Source organism: Rhamphochromis sp. 'chilingali', assembly GCF_963969265.1.
Source record: "Rhamphochromis sp. 'chilingali' genome assembly, chromosome: 21".
NCBI classification, from domain to species: domain Eukaryota; kingdom Metazoa; phylum Chordata; class Actinopteri; order Cichliformes; family Cichlidae; genus Rhamphochromis; species Rhamphochromis sp. 'chilingali'.
The window spans coordinates 4269833-4296553 of record NC_137949.1 but is presented as its reverse complement, the minus strand read 5'-3'; the positions used below and the strand labels follow the sequence as shown (position 1 = coordinate 4296553).

At 39.0% G+C, this 26721-nt stretch overlaps 1 protein-coding gene across 1 annotated transcript in view; it reads left to right on the top strand.

The window, feature by feature from the left end:
- Window positions 1–1146: 1146 nt before the first annotated feature.
- Window positions 1147–26721, top strand: part of scfd1 (sec1 family domain containing 1) — a 37795-nt gene continuing 12220 nt past the window's right edge. Inside the window, exons 1-16 of the mRNA XM_080870330.1 lie at window positions 1147–1227; window positions 2409–2479; window positions 3062–3150; window positions 3719–3809; window positions 4792–4914; window positions 5285–5372; window positions 9874–9963; window positions 10880–10935; window positions 11935–12020; window positions 12443–12542; window positions 14898–15034; window positions 16256–16346; window positions 16728–16801; window positions 19179–19260; window positions 19980–20076; window positions 20279–20349. Of these exons, the coding sequence (XP_080726456.1) occupies window positions 1197–1227; window positions 2409–2479; window positions 3062–3150; window positions 3719–3809; window positions 4792–4914; window positions 5285–5372; window positions 9874–9963; window positions 10880–10935; window positions 11935–12020; window positions 12443–12542; window positions 14898–15034; window positions 16256–16346; window positions 16728–16801; window positions 19179–19260; window positions 19980–20076; window positions 20279–20349 (1377 nt within the window). The 5' untranslated portion in view covers window positions 1147–1196. The remainder of the gene's footprint in view (window positions 1228–2408; window positions 2480–3061; window positions 3151–3718; window positions 3810–4791; window positions 4915–5284; window positions 5373–9873; window positions 9964–10879; window positions 10936–11934; window positions 12021–12442; window positions 12543–14897; window positions 15035–16255; window positions 16347–16727; window positions 16802–19178; window positions 19261–19979; window positions 20077–20278; window positions 20350–26721) is intronic.

Below are 26721 nucleotides of genomic sequence, written 5' to 3'. Positions count from 1 at the left end.
GATTTCCATGCCACCCTCATACCAGCCTAAGAAAATTTCTCTAGATCTGCCCCTGGAGAAGAATGTTCACTATTAGTGCTATATGGATTGATATTGCTACTATAGATGCTTAAGGGACTAGAAAGAGAGAGCATATTTCTCCTGTTTTGGCTTCCCTTCATTGGCTTCCTGTTAAATCCAGAATTGAATTCAAAATCCTGCTCCTCACATACAAGGTCTTAAATAATCAGGCCCCATCATATCTTAATGACCTTGTAGTACCATATCACCCTATTAGAGCACTTCGCTCTCGCTCTGCAGGCCTACTTGTTGTTCCTAGAGTATTTAAAAGTAGAATGGGAGGGAGAGCCTTCAGTTTTCAGGCCCCTCTTCTGTGGAACCAGCTTCCAGTTTGGATTCGGGAGACAGACACTATCTCTACTTTCAAGATTAGGCTTCAAACTTTCCTTTTTGCTAAAGCATATAGTTAGGGCTGGACCAGGTGACCCTGAATCCTCCCTTAGTTATGCTGGAATAGACGTAGGCTGCCGGGGGATTCCCATGATGCATTGAGTTTTTCCTTTCCAGTCACCTTTCTCACTCACTATGTATTAACAGACCTCTCTGCATTGAATCATATCTGTTATTAACCTCTGTCTCTCTTCCACAGCAGGTCTTTATCCTGTCTTCCTTCTCTCACCCCAACCGGTCGCAGCAGATGGCCCCGCCCCTCCCTGAGCCTGGTTCTGCCGGAGGTTTCTTCCTGTTAAAAGGGAGTTTTTCCTTCCCACAGTCACCAAAGTGCTTGCTCATAGGGGGTCATATGATTGTTGGGTTTTTCTCTGTATCTATGAAGCGCCTTGAGGCGACTTTTGTTGTGATTTGGCGCTATATAAATAAAATTGAATTGAATTGAATTAAGGCTGAGCTCATTTCAAATATTTCATACTCCTAATCAATTCCTCATATTCTATTAAATCAGTGCCTGTAGTGGCTGTTTTGTGAGGACCACATAACTCTGAAAAACAGCTGTTAAAAATTTCATTATTGGTCTACTGGAAAACGGAACTTTACTTTGATGATCTGCGTTCTTTCTTGTATTCTCTGTTAAACAGCACCAGAGTGAGACCTCTTCACTTTCTACTCTTCTCTGACGTGTGAGCTGACGTCGAGCTGGTGCCACGTCATCAGTCACTCCGTAACTAACAACATCAAACATGGCGGCGTCTGTCCGGGAGAAGCAGACAGGTTTGTTAAAATGTTTTCTTTCCTTCGTTAGCATTATATCAGGCGAAAGACAGCAGCGCTGACGGTCTGTGGAGAGGTCCACCAACCCGAAGTCTGACTGAGATACCATTCCCCCTCTTAAATAGCTGACAAACTAAACTACGCGCTAAACTAACAGGGGCTGAGCTACTTCATTAATGTTCCTGTTTCACTATTTATAGCGGAACTCGTTCATTTTTCCTATATTTACAGACACGTTAACTTGTCAACCACACTGTTAAATTATTTACCCAAAGTTAACCCGTCGTCCTGTCAGCTATCAGTGCTGCTAGGTCTACTACGGTAGAAATAGCTACGGATAGCTAGCCTCCTGCTAACTGTGAAGAAAGCCTTAAGCTATTTCTAGTTTCTAGCTTCATATACACTGGATGAATCCTCTCGTCATCATGTGATTATACTCTTATGGTTTCAGTAAGCTTTGTTGTTTGGATCAGTTTATTGTTGTATTGCTTTTTAATATTATTTATTAATATTAAATATTGGATGGACAGGAGAATGTGGATGTCTTATTCTTGCATATACTTTTTTTTATTCAAGTACATTTATTGAATATTTTTGTGGGCAGTCTGGTCAGTGAATAAAGAGATTTATCAATGTGTGATCTAGAGCTGCAGTGATTAGTGGGATTATCAAATCGATAGCTGGCAAAAAATAAAGCTAGCTGTTTACTGCAGTCCCAGAGGACTGCATCAGTAGTCTAGTTTCAAGTTAATAAATATTTTCTCTATGAAATGCTCAGAGAAATGTTTCCACACACTAAACTCACATCCTACAGAATTTCGTTTTTAGTCAAAAGTGAAACAGTTAGTCAATTATGATTATCATAGCAGATAGTCATTATTGATATTTTTAAGAAACAAATGTGACAAATAAAGCCTAAAATGCAAAGATTTTAGGCTTTATTTTGTCATATGGCATGCCATATCCCCAGGCTCGTTTCACTATTTAAAAAAAAAAGCATGTTAAACCCTTGACATATTTCAGAAGAGTATTTGTTGAGATGTCTAAAACAACATTTTGATTACAGAAACAACTGCTTCTCAGTTAAGCTAGTATTAATGGAGCAGTATTTATTAGCCATGTGGATACTGATCTGGTTGTGTGTGCCCTAACATAAAAGTTTCTGTGTTGCATTTCTGCAGTCGCTTTGAAGCGAATGTTGAACTTCAATGCACCTCCTCTGAAGAACACTGCAGCTGAGCCAGTATGGAAGGTAAGTCACTTTGACAGTGCAGTAACTCAACAGGCGTCAAGGAAAAACATCCAGCCTGAAATCATGACTTAAATACTGAGACTCATACTCGCCGTGCATAAATGCTCAATGTCTTCAGAAAATGCAGTGTGTTAAATCTTATTTAGGATTAACTCAGCCTCTTAAAATCCACATCCTGTGTTTCTAAGAGGAGTTGAAGGGACAGTGTACGTGCTTACTGTGTAATGAAGAATGTCATGCTTTTCAAGGTGAACTCAAAGTTTAATAAATAAATACATAATAATTCTATAGTTCACATAGGCCATGTAGTCAACCTAAGCCACAATGCTGGCAAATCAGCTGATGTCAGTGCCAGCCCACATCCCCAACTCAATCTTTCATGCTGTTAATCAGTGTATGTATGTATCAGTAGTTCACCCTCAGATCTGCATTCCACTAGCAATCACTGCTTTCACATGCCAGACTTTTCACACAGTGAAAGCAGTCACATAAATAAGTGTTGTGTGGTTTATCAGTAAGACTTTGTATTTGTGATTTCTGCCTGGGTCAGAAAAAGTCTTTTGATCTCTGCCTTTTCTGCAGGTGTTAATATATGACCGGTTTGGCCAAGACATCATCTCCCCACTGCTGTCTGTCAAAGAGCTCCGAGACATGGGCATCACTCTGCATCTGTAGGACACACACACACACACACACACACACACACACACAGAGCTGTTTTAAGAGAACAGCAAAACAAAATATTACATAATCAAAAATAATCATAATCATCGGTAATCACCACAAAGCCAGCTGGTCACATGCTCCTCTCAGAGAAGGCACTGGAGAGTCACCTCAGCTGTTTACCTCGGTTTAAATATGCTGTGGTTTTGGCACCAAAACTTTCACACACTTTTTCTGAAATCAGTTGTGTATAACAAAAAACTTGCTGTTATATAATCATTATAGAAATTCATAAATAGATTCAAAATATGAATGAATTAATACATTTCTTCAGTTGAATCTGTGAAAATAATAATTGCTAAAAATGTTTCATTTTCCTAGCAAAATATAAAGAAACAAGAGTTTTGCACAACATTGTAGCAGTTGATTATGGGGCAGCTGTTTCCCAAATTTTACTTTTGTTTCGTTTTGCAGTTTTTAACAGAGAAAAAATTTTGTGTGTGTGTGTGTGTGTGTGTGTGTGTGTGTGTGTGTGTGTGTGTGTGTGTGTGTGTGTGTGTGTGTGTGTGTGTTCAGGCTGCTTCATTCAGACAGAGATCCTATTCCAGATGTTCCTGCTATTTATTTCGTCATGCCCACAGAGGAGAACATCGACAGGATTTGTCAGGTGATCGCACACAGTAACTCATTAAGCTGCACTCAGCTCTTTGCCTGAGTGCGTTTATCTACTCTGGGAATTACAGAAGAGTTCCTTTCAGAAGTTGCAGGACCAAAACCATGAGCTAAAAGACGCTAAAAGCTCAAATCATTTTTCAGTTATCCCGTTTAATTTTCATCTGTCATTAAAGTTTGGTAAAAACATTGACAATCCCAGCTTTATTCGTTTATTCGTCCGCCTTTCTGGAGCTTGACCTTTCCTTTTTATTGAGAAATGATTTATCATTTTTCTGTGTTTGTGTCATCTGTGAGGAAAGCTCACGGCTTTCCTTCTTAAATTTAAGCCCAAGTTTCTGTGTTTTTGTGATTTGATGAGTTCATTAACCTCCTAATGCCTCTTTAACTCTTGAACTCTTTAATTGCATGAATCTTTAATTTCTCTTTGCTATTTGGGTTGATTGTGCAAAATTTAATATTGTGGTCTAGACATCCCAAAATGTGATGTCCACATATGTGGACGACAGGTTCTTAGAGGTTAAAAATGCAGCAGCAAAATATTGTTATTATCATTTATCATCTTTTAGCAACTGATGATACTCAGCATCCCACACTGGGATATTTTCTGGATTTTTGTTGTCAGAATACTCTAATACAGAACTTGCTTGCAATAAAGAACCAAGTACTGCTGCTTGGTGTGGAGGGAAAACAGAACTTGATGAATTGATCCCGATTCTTAAAGGATGTCTTGGTTCTGTTGTGTCATGTCATTTTTTTAAAATTGTGGCACATATAGTGTGGACACTTAGGGATGATCTTGAGCTCTGGAAACATTTTTGTTGATTATTTAACGATCCAATAATCAGTACTTGTCAGACTGAGATATTTTGGCCTACTACGCACTAATTTTTAGAAATGCATTGTTCATCATATTCGCAATCTCATCATTGTGTGTGTGTGTGTGTGTGTGTGTGTGTGTGTGTGTGTGTGTGTAGGACTTGAGGAACCAGCTGTATGAGTCATACTATCTGAACTTCATCTCTGCCATCAGTAGAAGTAAATTGGAGGACATTGCCAGTGCCGCATTGGCTGCTAACGCTGTTACCCAAGTCACCAAGGTTACGTTCTTTCTGTGTTTATGAAGCACTCCTTTTTGGTGCAGTGACAACTAAATAAATGTTTAAAATGCAAAAATATTTCAATAAGGCAATGACAATTTATTAAATAACAAAAAAATTAGCAACATTTGACAAATGTAAATATTAAAAGGTTTATTTGATTTTTTTACTTTTGCTTTTATTACTATCATTATTATTATTATTATTATTGCTAGATTGTGGTCATTATTTTTGCTTCCTTCTCTTTGCAACCTTGCGGGATAATTTATATCAGCTCAGTAACACAGGTTTTGTAATAGATTCACCGAGCAGGTGTAACATTATTGTGTCCAGCACTAATTAATCAGGCTGATATCTGTTTGTGTTTCAGGTGTTTGATCAGTATCTAAACTTTATCACTTTGGAAGATGATATGTTCATCCTCTGCCATCAAAATAAGGAGCTCATTTCCTACCATGGTAAAACAAAGACACACACACACACACACACACACACACACACACACACACACACACCTTTCTGTCTTTGTGATCTAAATCTACAGTTTCCTGTTATTTCTACAACTCTGATTTTCCTCTGACAGAGTGATTGGAACAGATACTCTTTTGTCACAAAAAACATTCATGAAGTTTGGTTCTTTTATGACTTTATTATGGGTTAACAGAAAAAAGTGATCACATCTGCTGGGTCAAAAATATACATACAGCAACATGAATTAGCAATTTTGGTGACTTAGAAAGTTGTCAGTGAAATGAGCTTCATAGCATAGCCTCTTAACTTCTTGTGAGTGATTATGAGTGACTACAGCTGGTGACTTCTCTGAGGCCAGTTAAATAGGGCTCATTGGATACAAACGCTACAATGGGGACAGTCAAAGGAGCTCAGCATGGACCAAATTATTGACTTGAACAAGTCAGGAAAGTCACTTGGGGCCATTTCAAAGCAGCTGCAGGTCCCAAAAGCAACAGTGCAAACAATTGTTTGTAAGTATAAAGTGCATGGCACTGTTTTGTCACTGCCACGATCAGAAAAAAAACGCAAGCTGTCATCTGCTGCTGAGGGAAAAATGGTCTGGAGGGTGAAGAGTCAACCGAGAATCACCAAAAAGCATATCTGCCAAGAATTAGAAGCTGCTGGAACACAGGTGTCATTGTCCACAGTCAAACGTGTTTTGCATCTCCATGGACTGAGAGGCTGCCGTGCAAGAAGGAAGCCCTTGCTCCAAAAGCAGCACCTTAAGGCTCGACTGAAGTTTGCTGCTGATCACATGGACAAAGATAAGACCTTCTGGAGGAAAGTTCTATGGTCAGACGAAACAAAAATCTAGCTTTTTGGCCACAATGCCCAGCAATATGTTTGGAGGAGAAAAGGTGAGGCCTTTAACCCCAAGAACACCATGCCTACAATCAAGCATGGTGGTGGTAGTTTGATCCTGTGGGGCTGTTTTGCTGCCAATGGAACTGGTGCTTTACAGAGAGTAAATGGGATAATGAAGAAGGAGGATTACCTTCAAATTCTTCAACATAACCTAAAATCATCAGCCCGAAGGTTGGGTCTTGGGCGCAGTTGGGTGTTCCAACAGGACAGTGACCCCAAACACACATCAGAAGTGGTAAAGGAATGGCTAAATCAGGCTAGAATAAGGGTTTTAGAATGGCCTTCCCAAAGTCCTGACTTAAAGCTCATTAAAAACATGGGGACAATGCTGAAGAAACAAGTCCATGTCAGAAAGCCATCAAATTTAACTGAACTGCACCAATTCTGTCAAGAGGAGTGGTCAAAGATTCAACCAGAAGCTTGTGGATGGCTACCAAAAGCACCTAATTGAAGTGAAAATGGCTAAGGGACATGTAACCAAACATTAGCACTGCTGTATGTATATTTTTGACCCAGCAGATGTGATCACTTTTTTCTGTTAACCCATAATAAAGTCATAAGAGAACCAAACTTCATGAATGTTTTTTGTGATAAAGAAGTATCTGTTCCAATCACTCTATCAGAGGAAAATCAGAGTTGTAGAAATAACAGGAAACTCAAGAGAGCCTTGATATTATGTTCTTTACAAGTGCATGTAAACTTTTGACCACAACTGTAAGTTGAAGCTTAAAACCAAATCTGAAGCTTCAAACAGCATTTTGATGTTGTGAGGTTTTTAGATGTATATTATTGTTTTCTAATAAAATAATTTATTTGAAACATTTTATTGAGTCACGTTTCAAAGTGCTTCACGGAAGAAGCTAAATAGGAAGATCAGAAAATCAAGTGACAATATAAGAGATAAAAGTATATGATAGTGATGTACACACACGAAGAAGTCCTTCAAAAGTACTTGGCAATCCATAGTTGTCATGCCAGACTTGGTGGGCAAAACAGTTCAGCAGTTCTTTATTCTCCAGCCCTCCTTTGAATATCTTTGAGTTTAAAAATGCCAGATAGTTACTGTGCTATTGAATGCACTACTCACTATGTATTTATAACTGTCAGAGGGGCGTAGAGTATGGCACCAACATGTGAGCATACATCTCCTAACCCTTTCCTACGGGTTTACCTGACCTACGGGTTTACCTGACCTGGAAAAATACTCACTCAGCTTTACTGTTATGACACAGCATTTATGAGATAAATGAATACTATAGGAACTTTTTTTTTGAAAGTCCAAGTCAACAAAATGTAAGATTTACGTGTGGCAGTTTGTTTAATCTAGCTATGTAGCACTTACCTGTGTTTTAATGAACAATTTAATGCTCCTCACCCCCCACGTGGTGGCATTATTTCATCCAAACATACATTTACAGAAACCAGAGAGCTCCAGTACAGCACCCACAGCCTGAGGACAAGATGTTTTGACAACATAATTTTTCCCCTCCCTTTCCAAACCAGTGAGCACTGTCAGTAGCAGATGTCACAGCCACAGCAATTGCTTTTTCTCCAGCACAGTTTGCAGCAAATTGCAGACCGCAAACCTTAGTAAATTGGGTTTGTGCGATTCATTTATACTGTTCTTCTAAAAACTTTTGCCCTCTCAAGCGGAAACATATGTATGGAAATACATGGAATTAAAGTACAAAACACAACGTGTTGCTTTAGGAAATTCTGACAGGACCTTTTTTTGGTCATCATTTTTGTGGGTCTTGTTTTTTTGAGTTATTATGATAAAAGCAGCCAGGAGATGACAGCAAAGTAGAACAGAGCAGGGTAAGGGCAAATACTACAAATAACCCGGAGCACATTAGAACCTGGACCGCTGTGTTCACTTCATGGCATATACATCACCTGCTTGGCACTAGGGCTGCCACAAACGATTATTTTGATAGTCGACTAGTCACCGATTATTTTTGCGATTAGTCGTCTAATCAGATCATCATCCATTAGACGTAAAACTACAGCTTATTGCACCAGCAGCATCTGCTCTTATATAACTATCATTAGCTTACAGCTTTAAGTGTTTAAGGTCTGTGCTAACTAAAAATAAAGACAAGATGATAGTTTATTAAATTTTAATGAAATTTGCAGATTGTTTCAGTGAAGTTTAATAAACTCCTTGCTATCTAAAATATAACAGGACACTGGAGTATATTCTGGAGCATCTCACACTTCTGATAATCAGTTGTCTGCTTGACGTTTATTCAGCTGTGTAAAAACTATAACTTTAATCTCAGACAAACTGATTTACTCAGGAACAAATAAAATACTAAAAAAAAAAAAGCCAAACAATAACATTTTAAGTTATCTAAGTGACTCATATATATTTAACCTGAGTAGCGAAAGACGGCGGTGGGTTTGAAAACGATTTGCGGGGAGTCCGGTGTTCTCAGGGCGCTAGTGAGCCTAGCCCCCGGCTCGCTAACGAGCTAGTGGGTAACAGATGTCTCCGAAAACGTCGGAGCGCTTTTGAAAATATGTGGTGTCCTGATAAACTGAGCAGATATTTGAGGTTTACACAGCTACATTCTCGCCTGAAAATATGTTAAACGTTTATTTTGTGACCCAGAAAGAATAATAAGAGTAACATTAAAACTAACTAGCTGCCGCCATTGTTGGAAACTGCGCTGGGCCGCGCTATGAATTCTGGGACACAGCTACTTCTTCTTCGGGGTTTAACGGTAGCTGACATCCTTGTACATGCAATGCTGCCATCTTCTGTTTCAGTCCGTTATTACACTCTTAAATCCTGCCACTTATTCCTGCGTCTTTTGTGATCTTACAAAGTTTCAAACGACGCGTCGACTATTAAATCAGTCGTCGACGATTTTGATAGTCGACGTAATCGTGACTAGTCGACAAATCGTGGCAGCCCTACTTGGCACACTGAGCTAAACAATGACCCTAACACTAAAAGAGGGTTACATGCTGGTGCAGACCATTAGCAAATCTGTCCCCGAGACTACTGAGGTGCCTTCACCTGCCTCGTCTGAAATCATTATTTCACTTATCCATTTAAATCTACTTAGATTTAATTGAAGTGTAATAATATTTTAATTTAAAGGTTCTGCTAAAATATCAGCAGGATATTTCACATTGCAGAAGTAGTTTGTGATGAACTGATCTAAGATTGTGACAAATGGTGGTTTATTGCACATAATTCAGTATAAACCTGAAATCCATGTATTAAGAGTTAAGCTATCAGGTGTGTAGATTAGCAAAAGAACACAACACATTATGTGTCATAAAACCCTGATGGATATGTATGTGTAAAGAGGAGTATCTTGTCTTGTATTTCATATTATGTGTACTGACATTTATTAAATTCAAAGGAAATAGTATGACATACAGACAGCTTTAGTCACTGAAACTTGAATGACCAACACAAACACACTTATATATATAGTGAGCATAGCTTCCTATACTAGACGTAATATAATGACTAGAAGAGACATGTTGTTTTAGCTGCCACCTTTTCTACTTAAATAAACACAGAGTAAGTGTTTCTGCTTTGCCTGTTTTTTCACTCCTGTGCAGCCATCAACAGGGCAGACATCCAGGACACAGACATGGAGGCCATCATGGACACCATTGTAGACAGTCTTTTCTGTTTCTTCGTCACTCTTGGTGAGTGTGGCTCATAGAATGACAGCCAAGGCAAATATCTGATATCTGTGTGCTTACAAATTCACCTGGATTTCACAATGTTTATTTTTTTAGCTGAAGCATTTTTTTTTCAGTTGGGTGTGTTACTGTTACAGTCCACTAGATGGTAATACAATCTTTTTTTATTATCGGGGTAAAAACTCCTCAACTTGTCAAACTCCCTCGACTCTGTCAAAACCACAGTAGCTTTGCTAGTTTACAGTAAGGACAAATTGGCACAATACCACAGTGGCCAAAGTATGTAGATGGGAGTGGAAATCTCTTAGTTTTCTGTTAACGATTTATAATCACAAATGCAATCAGTCCTCTTCACTAATGTAGTATATACAGTAATACTGTTTCACACATGGCAATTTAGATCAGTGAAAACCAGCCAAAGAAGAATGAATAAGCTTTTCATGTAATGGTGAACTCTTTTGTCAGAATTTTCTGGGGATTGTGTGTTGGTCTGTAGGTTGGGACAGCTATTCACTGGGTCGATCTGAAAGTTCAGTTAGAAAGTTAGACTAACTCTCTGACTCTGTCAGTAAAACTGACCTTTTAGAGTCAATTTTTCTTTGTAAAACTGGTCTCAACATTTTTAGACCACAATAGTCAGTATAGTATTTGAAGGTTTTTTTTGACAACCTTAAGTTACCTGTAACTCACTATTTGCACATCATTCTTATTAAATAGTGGCTCAACATTGAACCAAGTAGTGATGCTTCATTGGAAGAAAACATCTCTCTGAATTCTATTTGTCTGTAAACCATTTTAACCTTCTAATTTAGGGATTCTGTTGATAAAGATGTGTATCTCTTTGGCAATTGGCATTATTATTTTTTTTGTTGTTGTTAAGTTTAATGAGACTTCATTAAAGTGTATTGTTGTTGACCAGGTGCGGTTCCGATCATCCGCTGTCCTAGAGGAAACGCAGCAGAAATGGTTGCTGTGGTGAGTCCACTCTAACATGTACAAACTGCTCATTGTATCTCAAAGTATTCCTTCCACTGCCCACCTATGACCTCAGTTGAGACTAGCAGAGTCCCATCCCCACTATATTGCATGTTGATGGGAACCTGCTCTTCCTCTCCTGAGTCGTTTGCCAGAAACATTTCAAGGCCGACCAAAAGTCTTGCTCTGTGACCTCAACGAACTCTTCCCACACCCCAGTTTTTGCCTTGGCTGCTGCCTTGGCTGCTGCCTTGGCTGCTGCCTTGGCTGCGCTCCGCTTAGCTTGCCAGTACCTGTCAGTATCCTCCGGAGTCCCTCAAGTTAACCATGTTTAATAGGACGACTCCTTTAGCTTGAAAGCTCTCTTCACCTCCAGTGTCTACCATCTGGTTTGGGAGTTACCACCACAACAGGCACCATCCCCCTTGCAGCCGCTGCTCCGTACAGCCATGTCAGCAATGGAAGTACAGAACATGTTCCACTCAGATTCAGTGGCCTCAAGTACTAGCCCAGACTCCTCCTTCACTAGCTACCTATTCCAGTTACCCAAAGCAGAGTTTCAGCAACTGGGGATCGGACCATGGTCTCTGGCTTCAAATGTTACCAAATCCACATTCCACTGGATCTCTATTACCCCTTCTACAGGTGGTGGGTCCATAGAAGGGGTGGCCCATATGGCTTATTTAGGCTGAGCCCTTCCAGGCCCCAAGGGCTAACACCCAATCACTATATGCACGTTGATCCCCCTGGGCCTAGCTCCAACAAGAGGTTGCTCAGAAACCCAAATCTGGTTGTTTTGTTTTGTTGTTTTTGTGAACTGGAACAACATTTAGGTGAATAGTTTGTTTTAAAAAAAATCATCCCTATGAATACCAGCATCCAAGATTTCCAACAAAAATAACACATTGGACAGAAAAATATTAAAGGCATTCACTTTAGTCATTATAATTTTGTGGAAATAGGAATGCTTTGTGTTGAATTGTGTACTTGTTTGTGTAGAAACTGGACAAAAAGCTCCGTGAGAACCTGCGTGATGCCAGAAACAGTCTGTTCACAGGAGACAGCATGACTGCTGGACAGTTCAGGTCAGCATTCTTAACGAATATGTTAGTTTCTGCAAAATTATAAATATTGGGAATATAAATCAGGTGATGCCATTTTTTCTTCTTTGTTTCAGTTATTATTTTAGTCTGTACCATTCTCATTCTGTAGTGTTGCTCAACTAGCATTAGCATGAGGAGTTAAATGGTAGAAAAACACACAGTATATACTGTATGTATTTATATTAGAGGAAGATCTAGATCGACTTTCAACATGTTAACATTAATGTTAACATTGACAATATTGCTTTAGATATCCACTGAATAAAAGGTAATCAGTATGGTTTACTTTAGTTTTTGAGTCCATGTGAGACTCTATCTCCCATCATGCAATATTTTTTCTCTGCCAGTTTAAATATTGGCCCTGTGTTTAACCACGCTCATCAGTATTATACTCTCCCCTCTAGCTTTCAGAGACCCCTGTTTGTCCTGGTAGATCGTAATGTGGACATGGCCACGCCCCTCCATCACACCTGGACCTACCAGGCGCTGATTCATGATGTGCTGGTAAGAAGTCACCTGTCTGAGAATGACCAGAAATACTTCTGCTTTTCCTTTTGTCTTTGAAGCTGCAAAACCATGTGGTACACAACAAATTTCATGGTGCCATCACCATCACAAACACAGTAGAGTCCATTTCATTGGCTGGATTCAGTGAAGGCGATTCCTAGCAGACTACAAACAGCTACAGCCTCTTTTGTTAGCACACCTGTCAATCAAAGAAGCCACTGCCATAACTTTAAACTTTCCAATATTCCATTGGATGAGTTTTTTAAAAAAGAAAGCAGTTATCCATTATTCAATTTTTAAGTGGGAAACTATCTATAGAGACCAAAACCTTTAACAAGTACTGGGCTGAAAACATTCTGTTTTTTGTCCTAAATTTGGACATTTTAAGATGGGGATTGGGGTCTGTGGGGATTAAATCGCTTCTGGAGTCAAACTCAATTGACTTTTAGAGAAACAGTAACTTTTAGCATGTCACTGGCCTCATTTTTCAGTCTCTGCTTGGTCTCTGACAAATGCTTCACAATTAGGGAAAATAAAAATGGAGCCGTTTTGCTTTCAGTTCTCAATGGTCATTTGAGTTTTGATGCTACTCAGTGCAGCATGTCAAAAGATTCTGTTACAAAAGAAGATTAAAGTTGTGTTAAGTTTGGGAATTCTAATTTCCATATAGTACGGAGAAATGAATGGACGATTCTTAGATTTCTCTACTGCGCTCATAGCTCCCATGGGTTAGCGACCTACCATCATTTTTCCTATGCTCTGTCCCTCCTCCTTGATACAAGCCCACAACACAAAGTCTGAAACTGACAAAAATCTAATTTGTAGCCGAAAAAAATTGAAACTGTTAAAAAAAAAAAAGAAAAAAGATTAGCATTAAAAAAAACATTTCATTTTTTTCATATTAAGTGCACTTGATTATCTGCCCCTGACTATTATTTACCCCTTTAATTTCTATGGAAGCAGAAACGGTGTACCTAATTTCTAATATACTACTTTGGCATCTTGGCTTAATTTTTGTTAAATAATAAACGGGTGTAGTGTGTTGTATTTTTCAGTGGCTGTATTTAGCTGATTCTAAGAACTGCTAAGGACTGGATGTTTTTATTAATGTCCTAATATATAAAACCTTAGAACTGAAGGAGGGTGTATTTTGTTTTTCAGATGACTGTACGCACATTATGGGGGCTTACTGAATCATAGTCACATTTATATGACTGTCAGAAACACATATCCCCATGTTCCCACAATGCACACAAATTCTCACACTAATTCTTGCCAGAGTGCTGTCAACTAGTGAGGTGTTGAGGTTAATACTGACAGCACTGGAATGTAGAGGTGAATGATGTATTATGTAATCAACACACACACACACACAAATGTGCTTGCTCTCATAAAAGTTCAGCTTTTGCTAATAAAGCCCATAAACCATCACTCTTAAGGAGTCATTTGGTCTCATATTTATTCTTTATCACTTTCTCTTCAGAAAGTGTGTTAAGATTTTTAGAAAGTCAGATTTTTACATATCTGGTTAATATAGCACAAATAAACTTCTAGATCTGATCTGATTAATATGGGTAAGGCAGACCTCATTGCTGGATAGTGTAGGCGTCTATGAAAGCTGCTAGACAATACAAATAAAAAGTGTATATAAATGATAAAAGTAGCGTCAGAAGTTATCTCATCTAGCCTGCCTGACTTATGGATGTTATTAGTCAATTTTAGCTTAGTTTGTGTGGGAGTTATTTTGAAATTAGCATCTTGAAAGAAGTCTGAATCAGACACTTTACTATAACTTTTGAACATACTGATTTTTTGTTGGAAGATAAAAAGAAAAAGTGTCAGCCTGCTTTAGGATGGATTTCTGTTTGTGGCCTTGTTTTGCCAGTAAGTGCTGCATCAGTCCAGATGGCAGCATTGCCGACTCCACATCTCCGTCTCTATTTCCTGTAAACGTGACCACGCCCCCCCAACAGGAGACTGGATTGTAACACCAAGTGTTTGTTACTATGCCTCCTCTGTTTTCATGGTAACAATAATATTATGGTTCTTCTCAGCGTTTGGCGCCATTTAGTGTACTGGAATTAGCAACGATGTGCTGTAGGAAAGATTGTCTTTGCTCTGTAGCTCATTCCAATTTTCTTTAGCACACCAATACTTCTTCTCGGAATAGCTTTCCTGGATTCTTGATCAGGTTTTATAATAAAAAAATATATTCCAGAAAACTGGATTAGTTTTAGTTCTGTGATGAGCTCTAACATACCAAAATAACCGACTAACAGCAATAATCATAGCACTTGGACAAAATATTAGCCAACAATACTTAAAAAAAAAATGTTTTCCTGTGTCCACCAGGACTTCCATCTGAACAGGGTGGTGATGGAGGAGGGTATGGGGGCAGAGCCATCAGCTGGTGCTAGACCAAAGAAGAAGAGCAGGAAGACCTATGACTTGACTGCCGCTGACAAGTTCTGGCAGAAACACAAGGGCAGGTCAGTTCCCAAAGAGGTGGTGTTTTGTTTCAGTCTAGATCATCATCATTTAGAGTAAAAATGCTAACAACTCTAAATTAAACTTCATTCTTAAGAGGACTTCTGTGTTTTGTATGATGTTAAATGAAATATCTTTGACTTTTATGACATTTTTATTTTAGAAAATCTTTTTGGCTGTTTTCTGGCACCTGTTTTGAAATCTTTTAACAGAATAATCAGCAGAATAATCATAGAATTAAATTACATGTTGTTTCCCATATATTAGTTGTTCATTCATCTGTGAACATGTGAAAGCCTCTTTTCAGATTTTGCAAGTTTAAGTGCAACTAATATGTGTAAGATATAATTGAATGCATCCTTATAGTCCTGGTATTAAAGCTCAGTAACCGCTGAAAGTGCTTTTTACTGAACAATAAAAGCTAGGGCATTGACCAAATATTGAATGGACAGATGACCGCGTTAACGTGTGCTAATCCACCATCACGATTAACACGCTTTAAGTTTTTAACGCAATTAACCCATCTGGAGCGCAGAATAGACAAACTGCCCGAAATGCGTTGACAGAGACATTTCAAGGATTTTGAGTCATTCTGCACACCTGATTGGTTTATTGCATAAAAAATTTTAAGGTGACGGATTAATGCGAGTTAACATTAACAGCCCTACAATTTATCTTAACTTGGCACAGAAATGTGGGATTTGGGGCTAAATATTATTTGGACTAGGCATACCATTCCTGACATGTTTAAGGCCAGGATGCCACACTTCTTGGCCGTATTGATAGTGTTCATTTTAATCTCCTGGTTTTCCAGTACAGACATGACTTTTAAGGAAAGTTGATAAATTTTCAGTAGCGTTGGGAAGGTTAATATTCCCAACGCTTTATGTCCCATTTTTACTTTTCTAAAATCTGTATTTAATTTAAACAGACGACAGCAAAAACCTTTGTGTTACTATTTCTGGAGTCACACTGGAATAACTACAACAATGTTCAAACATTTTGCTATTTAAATTTGTATTGAGGAAGTGCTTTATTAGGTGCCAAACAGTAATAGGGTGTATGGATGTGTGTGTATCAGAACATTATAACATTGGTCTCTATGCTGATGATGTCTGAGTTTATCTGACTAACACTTCATCTTCTTTAGTGCCTTTTTCTTTTCTTTTTATTATACTGAATATCATTATAATATGGTTATTATAATTGGTTGTTTGTTACAGTCCATTCCCAGAGGTTGCAGAGTCAGTTCAGGAGGAGCTGGACACGTATAGAGCGCAGGAGGATGAAGTCAAACGGTTGAAAAGTATCATGGTAAGACTCACATATACAGCATGAGACTCAGTATGGTACAATCCAGCTCCAGTTTCACAGTGTTTGAGGCTTTGTCTGAGTCACAAAGTTAAGTCATATTCAGAGGTCAGTCACATCAGTTTTGAGTTTCAAGTCTAAGGTGATATGTCCAAGTTTATGTCCCAAGTTTTCAAGAGAATTTCCAGATCCCATGTCTAACCATCTGCTGTTGTACTTCAAGAAATTTAAGATGATATTGCATGGCAATCAAGGTTATAATCACAATACCTTACATGAAGACTATATGGCAGATTAGTCCTGATGCAGTCCTATTTAAGGCGGTTGTAAACACTACAGCATGATTTTGCATGCTACTTCTTGTGATGTCTGTTCTGACTGCAGGGCTTAGAGGGGGAAGATGAAGGAGCCATCAGCATGCTTTCAGACAACACAGCGAAGCTAACCTCTGCTGTCAGGTAATGAACAACACAGGGTAATTTAAATACAGTGGGGCAAAAAAGTATTTAGTCAGCCACCGATTGTGCAAGTTCCCCCACTTAAAATGATGACAGAGGTCAGTAATTTGCACCAGAGGTACACTTCAACTGTGAGAGACAGAATGTGAAAAAAAAATCCAAGAATCCACATGGTAGGATTTGTAAAGAATTTATTCGTAAATCAGGGTGGAAAATAAGTATTTGGTCAATAACAAAAATACAACTCAATACTTTGTAACATAACCTTTGTTGGCAATAACAGAGGTCAAACATTTACTATAGGTCTTTACCAGGTTTGCACACACAGTAGCTGGTATTTTGGCCCATTCCTCCATGCAGATCTTCTCGAGAGCAGTGATGTTTTGGGGCTGTCGCCGAGCAACACGGACTTTCAACTCCCGCCACAGATTTTCTATGGGGTTGAGGTCTGGAGACTGGCTAGGCCACTCCAGGACTTTCAAATGCTTCTTACGGAGCCACTCCTTTGTTGCCCGGGCGGTGTGTTTTGGATCATTGTCATGTTGGAAGACCCAGCCTCGTTTCATCTTCAAAGTTCTCACTGATGGATGGAGGTTTTGGCTCAAAATCTCACGATACATGGCCCCATTCATTCTGTCCTTAACACGGATCAGTCGTCCTGTCCCCTTGGCAGAAAAACAGCCCCATAGCATGATGTTTCCACCCCCATGCTTCACAGTAGGTATGGTGTTCTTGGGATGCAACTCAGTATTCTTCTTCCTCCAAACACGACGAGTTGAGTTTATACCAAAAAGTTCTACTTTGGTTTCATCTGACCACATGACATTCTCCCAATCCTCTGCTGTATCATCCATGTGCTCTCTGGCAAACTTCAGACGGGCCTGGACATGCACTGGCTTCAGCAGCGGAACACGTCTGGCACTGCGGGATTTGATTCCCTGCCGTTGTAGTGTGTTACTGATGGTGACCTTTGTTACTTTGGTCCCAGCTCTCTGCAGGTCATTCACCAGGTCCCCCCGTGTGGTTCTGGGATCTTTGCTCACCGTTCTCATGATCATTTCGACCCCACGGGATGAGATCTTGCGTGGAGCCCCAGATCGAGGGAGATTATCAGTGGTCTTGTATGTCTTCCATTTTCTGATGATTGCTCCCACAGTTGATTTTTTCACACCAAGCTGTTTGCCTATTGTAGATTCACTCTTCCCAGTCTGGTGCAGGTCTACAATACTTTTCCTGGTGTCCTTCGAAAGCTCTTTGGTCTTGGCCATGGCGGAGTTTGGAGTCTGACTGTTTGAGGCTGTGGACAGGTGTCTTTTATACAGATGATGAGTTCAAACAGGTGCCATTCATACAGGTAACGAGTGGGGGACAGAAAAGCTTCTTACAGAAGACGTTACAGGTCTGTGAGAGCCAGAGATTTTCCTTGTTTGTGGTGACCAAATACTTATTTTCCACCCTAATTTACGAATAAATTCTTTACAAATCCTACCATGTGGATTCATGGATTTTTTTTTCACATTCTGTCTCTCACAGTTGAAGTGTACCTCTGGTGCAAATTACTGACCTCTGTCATCATTTTAAGTGGGGGAACTTGCACAATCGGTGGCTGACTAAATACTTTTTTGCCCCACTGTATATACACAATGTATGCAAAACGACTCTCCCTCTGAACTGCATCAAAACAAGCATAGGTCATTTTAAAATCAGCCCTTTCAAATATAAACCTTACATGAATGACGTTCCTCATCATAAAAACGAAACAAAAAATATGTGTATTTACAATGGTTCTTTGGGTTTAAGGTGTCCCAGTGTTTTATTGCTCAGACAGACAGGCTGATATTTTATGGCCTAAAAAAAAAATCATCGTCATACTGGCTCCATAGTTCTGAGTGGAAGAAAAGTTTACACCACAGTGCAGGTTGTCCCTGAGTCATGCACTCAGTGAATGAGGTGAAATTATGGTTAAATGGTTCAAAAGTGAACACAGAGCTTTTTATTTAACCCCTTTCACTGAATGTCTTTGGTTTTGCGTCAGTCTGTTTCTCAACAACAAAGAAATTATTTCCATGAACTTAAGAGGACAGATGAGTACTGATGCAGGGAACATCTGATTTAAGTTTTGGTTTGTGAGATTTCCATAAAATAAAGCTGCGTGTGTGTGCGCGTGTGTGTGCGTGCGTGTGTGTGTGTGTGTGTGTGTGTGTGTGTGTGTGTGTGTGTGTGTGTGTGTGTGTGTGTCACACTGTCTAAAACAGCCTTGTAGTTGCAAATTCTTTACAGACTTGGGTACAATAAGAGTTTTGACCATATGATAGGTAATAAAATGCAGACTGAGTTTTATTTGTCTTGTTTTTGACATTTTTTGTACCTTCTGCAGCTCTCTGCCAGAGCTGTTGGAAAAGAAAAGACTGATTGATCTGCACACCAATGTTGCCACAGCAGTGCTTGACCACATCAAGGTATACAGTAGTTTCCAGAAACTGAGGTTCAATTTAAGTGCCACACACCCAAAGACTATGTACTATAAAATGAGTTTATAAAACTCTAATATTACATTGGAGTTGAAGGTTGACAGTTCAGTTGAGTTGAAAAACTGATTGCTTGGCTTGTTTAAACAAATGGGGGCACTGTTGTCACCAGATGACAGATTGCAGACGTGGCTGGGTCAATTACTGGAGCTAACCAATCACTAGCAAGTTAGTTACTAGCAAGAATATAATGAAGCAAGGAAAAGTGTTCTTTTAGATAATATTTAAAAACAAAGGGCTCTAGAAATTTGAGAACCTCTGCTGGATCATATAGGAATGGTGAATAGTCAGAAGATGGAGTATTTGTGTTTCTTGTTATCTTGAACATAATCTATTCTCCATTAAAAGTCAAACATAAAGTACAGTGACATCATACCTTTGCTAAAAGTCATCCACCCTTTGTAATACGGGTTGCTTGTTAGGTGGACCCAGTATCACTGAAGTTTCTCCTCAAATTACAGTTACTTCACTTTACAGGCTAGGCCTGCTAGCATTGGAAACATGTTACCATTACAAAACAGTGCACTAATATGTATAAAGATAAGAAGTGTTTACTGGATGGTTTACAGCAGTACCAGTGCACTGAAAATACAATACAGAGTGTGAATATAGTGTTTGTTGTACTGATTTTATGCTCTTTGTGTCCTCAGAGTCGGAAATTGGATGTTTACTTTGAATTTGAAGAGAAACTGATGAGCAAGTCAACTTTAGACAAATCCCTTTTGGACATCATCAGTGACCCAGATGGTACACACACAAACACACACACATAAACACACTCACATGCAGGTACTTAATTATCATATACCATACTGGGATAAGTGCAAAATCTGTAACTGCAGGGTTATTTTAAATGTTGTTTTAATTGTATTTGTTTATATTCAGCAAGCATGTATTACAGAGACAGAATAAACTGAATAAGCTGTGTGTAAACGTGTGTGTTTGTCAGCTGGCACTCCAGAAGACAAAATGAGACTTTTCCTCATCTACTACATCACTGCACAGCAGGCTCCTTCAGAGGTAACACACCCACCGACACTAATTCATAAAATGTCAGGGTAAACACTTTAGTAGTATTAAAAGGTTGGGAAAGGGGGGGGTGTAAAACGTGCCGCTGTAAAGGTCAGAAAACCAAGTTATTTAAAGTAGATTAGACCTGAGTGTTGTGTGGCCTGTGGGCCACGTCTGGCCTATTTGTTCTTGCCTGAATGAGGTTAGCGGAAAATTAGGATTCAGGTGTAACGTCATGCAGCTTGTCCCATTTCAGTGTGTGTTCTTTCATTTTAAAGGTGGCTGGTATTTCTTTTTGTTTTTATTTGCATACGTACTTGTGTGCAAGTGAAGCAGCTTTGTTATAAATGTGTTATAACGTCAATTAGATGATATGAATTTGATAGGACTGAAAGATGAATATAGAGCCATTAACATACATAGACGCCCAAATATTTATTTACTGAAGGAAGAGGTAAAGCCACATGCATAAACTGTGGAGAGCAGACTTCTGTAAGGATTACAATTTCAATTGCCATTACAAGACTGAACACGGAGAGAATTACAAGAACTTGATTGATGCAGAGTGGGAACAGACAGATGTATTCTCATTTCTGGAAATCGTTTGAGTGGTTTAAGTGAGGATCGTTTATTCAGGAGACAGCGCACAACAGCGACTCACTCGCCACGTAATCACCTCCTTTATTCTCACAAGTATGTCAGTAGGCCTCCCAAGGACTTTGTGCTCAGGGGTTAGAAGTTTAAAGACTGTTTGTCTGAAACAACTTTATCTGACATTTGTGCTCTGACATGAACCTCCAGTCAGGCAATAACTAGAAAACAGCTGCAGTTCATGTTTAGTATTTAGTATTTATTTATTGTCATTGTCAAGAACAATGAAATTGCGTTTGGGGCTTCCATACAACCCAAAAAAAAGAAGAAAATAATAAATACCCCTTAAAACCCAAGTGTACATATTTAACCCAGTGTGACTCCAATGCAATAAGACAATCCTTAGCAATAATGTTCGTAGAAATTCAGACAAAGACCTGAGAAACATGACAAAATACAACAATGCAACCCATTCAATATTATTGTACTGTGAGATATGATATCAGATATGATAGTTATCTATTTAAGAAAGAGGGGGGGGGCAGGAGGGGGAAGAGAATAAAGATATGATGCACCAATGCAGACCAGTTCATTGCTATTAAGAAGTTGGATATGGTTATTGTCCGTGAGAGGGGGGCAGAGAGTTCAGGAGCCTCACAGCCTGTGGATACAGGCTGTTGGCCAGTCTGGATGTTCTGGCCTGTATAGACCTGTACCTTCTCCCTGAGGGCAGCAGATGGAAAAGGTGGCGCGCAGGGTGATGTTGGCCCCGCAGGATACTGTGCACCCTCCTCAGACAGCGAGTGGGGAAGATATTACTGATCTCTGGCAGACTTGTTCCAATAATTCTGCCAGCTTCTTTCACCACCCGCTGGAGTGCTTGCTGCTTTGAAAGCAGCTTAAATGTTGTGAGGTAGAAAATCAAGTGTCATCAAACACCAACTTTTCTCATACGTATTTTGAACATCTTAAAGGTGAAAAATGATTTAGAAAAGCTCCTTCCATATTTATTGTAGGAACATTCAGTGAATTGGCAAATGTGTTTTTGTTTTTTGCCAGCACACCAAGTCTAACTAATAGTGTCAATGAGAAAAACGGCCTCTGGTTTCCAGAGTCTAAATATTTTCCAATGTCTAAAACATTTTTCTCTCCAGCCCTACTCTGGTCTATTTTTTATTCACCAAAAACCATCCAAACTTTTACCAGAACAGAAATCCAAACTTCTATTCTGGTAAATGTCAACAGACCATTTTGAAGGTACCAAAGTCATGATCAACATGAAGTCCCCAAATCTTTCCTGCAAAACATCTCAATTATTCTTGTAGTGGTTTATTAAGATAACCGAGTTGGCAACAGGAACATAAACATCTCAGCAGGGATGAGCCTACAGCAACAGAAGAACACACTCAGGGTTGGCTATTCATCCATCTGTTTGGTGTGAAAAAGTGCTCGCTTTACAGAAGCGTTAACCTTAACTTTCCTGATGCAGCTGTAGAAGAGAATTCAGTTCAGATGCAAATGCTTAATGCTTGACTAGATCAGGATCATTCAAATCAGTTTTATTTATATAGAGCCAAATCACAACAACAGTTGCCTGCAGGCACTTTATATTTTAAGGTAAAGAGCCTAAAACAATACAAAGAAAACAAAGAAAACACTGGATACACTTTGGCAACAGTATGGTATGATTGCCTTTATTTAAGATTTCGTTAAGATCATAGATGATGATGATGATGATGATGATGATGATGATAATAATAATAATAATAATAAAAAAAAGATTTATAAAGAAGATTTATTTAAATATATTTATTGACACAATTTATACGCTATCAGTCAAAGGTTTGGACACACCTTCCCATTTCATTTTCCTTTACTTTTACAGTGTAGATTCTCACGGAAGGCATCAAAAATATAAACGAACACATGCGGGATTATGTAGTAAACACAAAAGTGTGAAATAACTCAAAACAGGTTTTATATTTTAGATTCTTCAAAATAGCCATCCTTTGCACACTCTTGGCATTCTCTCGATGAGCTTCATGAGGTAGTCACCTAAAATGGTTTTCCAAACGTCTTGAAGGATTTTCCAGAGATGCTGAGCATCTTATTCTGCGGTCCATCTCATCCCAAACCATCTCCATTGGGTTTAGGTCAGGTGACTGTGGAGGCCAGGCCAACTGTTGCAGCGCTCATCACTCTCCTCTTGGTCAAATAGCCTTTACAAAGCCTGGCGGTGTGTTTGCTGTCATTGTCCTGTTGAAAAATAAATGATGTTCCAACTAAACACAAACCGGTTCGGATGGCAAGATGCTGCAGGATGCTGTGGTAGCCATGCTGGTTCAGTGTACCTTCAATTTTGAATAAATCCCCAACAGTGTCAGCAGCTGTGTGTGTGTGCGTGCGTGTGTGTGTTTTTAAGTTTCTAAAATAGCAAAAAGAGAAATTATGCAGTAGTTGATCTTTATTCCACATTTAAGCTTGACTTGAGATATTAGACTCACATCTCAGAAGAAGTTTTAAAAGCACAGATGGGAAGGCGCTTTCAAAATACATTTTTGGATAATAGAAATATTTTTCTTTAACTTATTTTTTATATATACTTTGAGAAAGTCTAATACCCATATTAAGAATGGACTAAAGGTATGTAAAAGTAATTAATTTAACCACATACGTTTTCTATTTCAGCATATTTCAAACATGAACACACATTAATTGAGCATATATAGAAATATGTTTATATCTAGCTTGTGATTTATACCATTGTTACCAACAGTAAGCAGGTAATGAGCAGAATATTTAACAGGCATAATGTGCTGTATTGTTGTTGCTGCAGAGACACAAAAGGCTGGAGTAAACTCAAAAAGAGTATTTAATGCTAAAAGTCCAAAATATGCAGAAATAAACTGAGCAAGGAAATCAAAAATTGTTTGAGTTAATTGAGAAACATTTTCAGTCTTCAACACAGTTTTAAGTGAAGAAATTCTGTTTCTTACTAGATTTACAGTTGGCTTTTGGAGCCTTCATACCATTGTTACAGATCCTTTTCTATTGTGTGCCTCTCTCTTATTTTGTATATGTTCTTCCTGTTTCTTTGTTTGTTTGTTTTTTCAGGCATATTTAGTGTAGAGCACCTAAAATTTTGTTCTACAGGGTGGGCCATTTATATGCATACACCGTAATAAAATGGGAATGGTTGGTGATATTAAAGTCCTGTTTGTGGCACATTAGTGTATGTGAGGGGGCAAACTCCTCAAGATGGGTGGTGACCATGGGGGCCATTTAGAAGTCGGCCATCTTGGATACAACTTTTGTTTTTTCAATAGGAAGAGGGCCATGTGACACATCAAACTTATTGGTAATGTCACAAGAAAAACAATGGTGTGCTTGGTTTCAACGTAACTTTATTCTTTCATGAGTTATTTACAAGTTTCTGACCACTTATAAAATGTGTTCAATGTGCTGCCCATTGTGTTGGATTGTCAATGCAACCCTCTTCCCCCACTCTTCACACACTGATAGCAACACCGCAGGAGAAATGCCAGCACAGGCGTCCAGTATCCGTAGTTTCAGGTGCTGCACATCTCGTATCTTCACACCATAGACAATTGCCTTCAGATGACCCCAAAGATAAAAGTCTTAAGGGGTCAGATCGGGAGACCTTGGAGGCCATTCAACTGGCCCACGACGACCAATCCACTTTCCAGGAAACTGTTCATCTAGGAATGCTCGGACCTGGCACCCATAATGTGGTGGTGCACCATCTTGCTGGAAAAACTCAGGGAACGTGCCAGCTTCAGTGCATAAAGAGGGAAACACATCATCATGTAGCAATTTCAAATATCCAGTGGCCTTGAGGTTTCCATTGATGACGAATGGACCCACTATCGTTGCACCCCATATACCACACCAAACCATCACTTTTGTTGTTCCAACAGTCTTGGAGGGATCCATCCAATGTGGGTTAGTGTCAGACCAATAGCGGTGGTTTTGTTTGTTAACTTCACCGTTCACATAAAAGTTTGCCTCATCACTGAACAAAATCTTCTGCGTGAACCGAGGGTCCTGTTCCAATTTTTGTTTTGCCCATTCTGCAAATTCTGTGCGCCGATCTGGGTCATCCTCGTTGAGATGCTGCAGTAGCTGGAGTTTGTAAGGGTGCCATTTGTGAGTAGCTAATATCCGCCGAAGGGATGTTTGACTAATGCCAGTCTCCAGTGACATGCGGCGAGTGCTACGCTGTGGACTCTTGCTGAATGAAGCTAGGACAGCCATTGATGTTTCTTCATTAGTGAAAGTTTTCTTCGTCCACATTTTGGCAAATCCAACACTGAACCAGTTTCACGAAACTTAGCAAGCAGTTTGCTAACTGTAGCATGGGAGATGGGTGGTCTCGTAGGGTGTCTTGCATTGAAATCTGCTGCAATGACCCGGTTACTGCGTTCACCAGATATCAACACAATTTCAATCCGCTCCTCACGTGTTAACCTCTTCGACATGTCAATGGCTGTGAACAAAGAGAAACTTGTAAATAACTCATGAAAGAATAAAGTTACATTGAAACCAAGCACACCATTGTTTTTCTTGTGACATTACCAATAAGTTTGATGTGTCACATGGCCCTCTTCCTATTGAAAAAACAAAAGTTGTATCCAAGATGGCCGACTTCTAAATGGCCACCATGGTCACCACCCATCTTGAGGCCTTTGCCCCCTCACATAAACTAACGTACTATTACGGTGCATCCATATAAATGGCCCACCCTGTACATGTGCAATAACAATAATGGGCTATTCTAAACTATCTACTAGATTTTACATAAAATTAAAGTCAAGATTAGTCAAAATTCCAGCAAATTCAGTGCTAGCACAAATCAGCTTATACTTTTCTACACATCCAAATCTCATACATGATCCTTCTTTTAAATTGTTTTGGTTTCCCTCTAATTGCTAGACATTCCAGATTTGTCTTGAATGCTGTTTCTTGATTTGTCACTGTCTGATCTGTACTTGTCAGAGGCAGAGATATTGTTTTTGCTACTCTCACTACATCTGGCTGTCCATATGCACTTGGAAGAGCAGGGAGGTCTCAGAACAGAGTGGCAGCCTTAATTGTAAACGCATATTTCTGCAAAGGAAATTGGGAATTTTAAAAATACCTTCTCATAAACACGTAATGAACTGCAAGAAGTGCCACTATGAGATAAATGGTGAACGATACCAACTGTACTTTACTGATACTGTAGGAGAACCCCTAAATAAAATCGAGATGGAAATAAGAATCTTTTCTGGCTCCTTAAAATTTGCCTAGATGTTTACGTTTTTGCCCTTTTGGGAATACAATGTTGATGAGGCTGTGAAATTTGCACTTCGGAAAAAGAAAGACAAGAATATCAAAAGCCGGTATAGTAGCTTATTTCTCTGTGATGGTTTCCACTATTTGACTTCAGCTCTTAATACCTTTCTCTGAGAGAGATGTGTTAATAGAATGCAGCATATACAAATAACATGACATTACAAAGTATTTTTAACACGTGAGATCATAACGAAATTTTCATGTTTGTTCATAAGGAAATGTAGTGTGGTACTGCCACTGCAAAAATCCAATGAATGTTCTGTAATGGGTAACTGTTTCGCAAAGAAGCGAGTCAACTGTCTTGACTTTTTGCCAGTGTACAAGCCAAAATAATATTCTGTTATGGGTTGTACACATTATGGCTATTCTATTCTATTCAAAGCTAGCAAATACTAAAAAAAATTATAAGACTACTCATTATGCAAAAAGGCACTT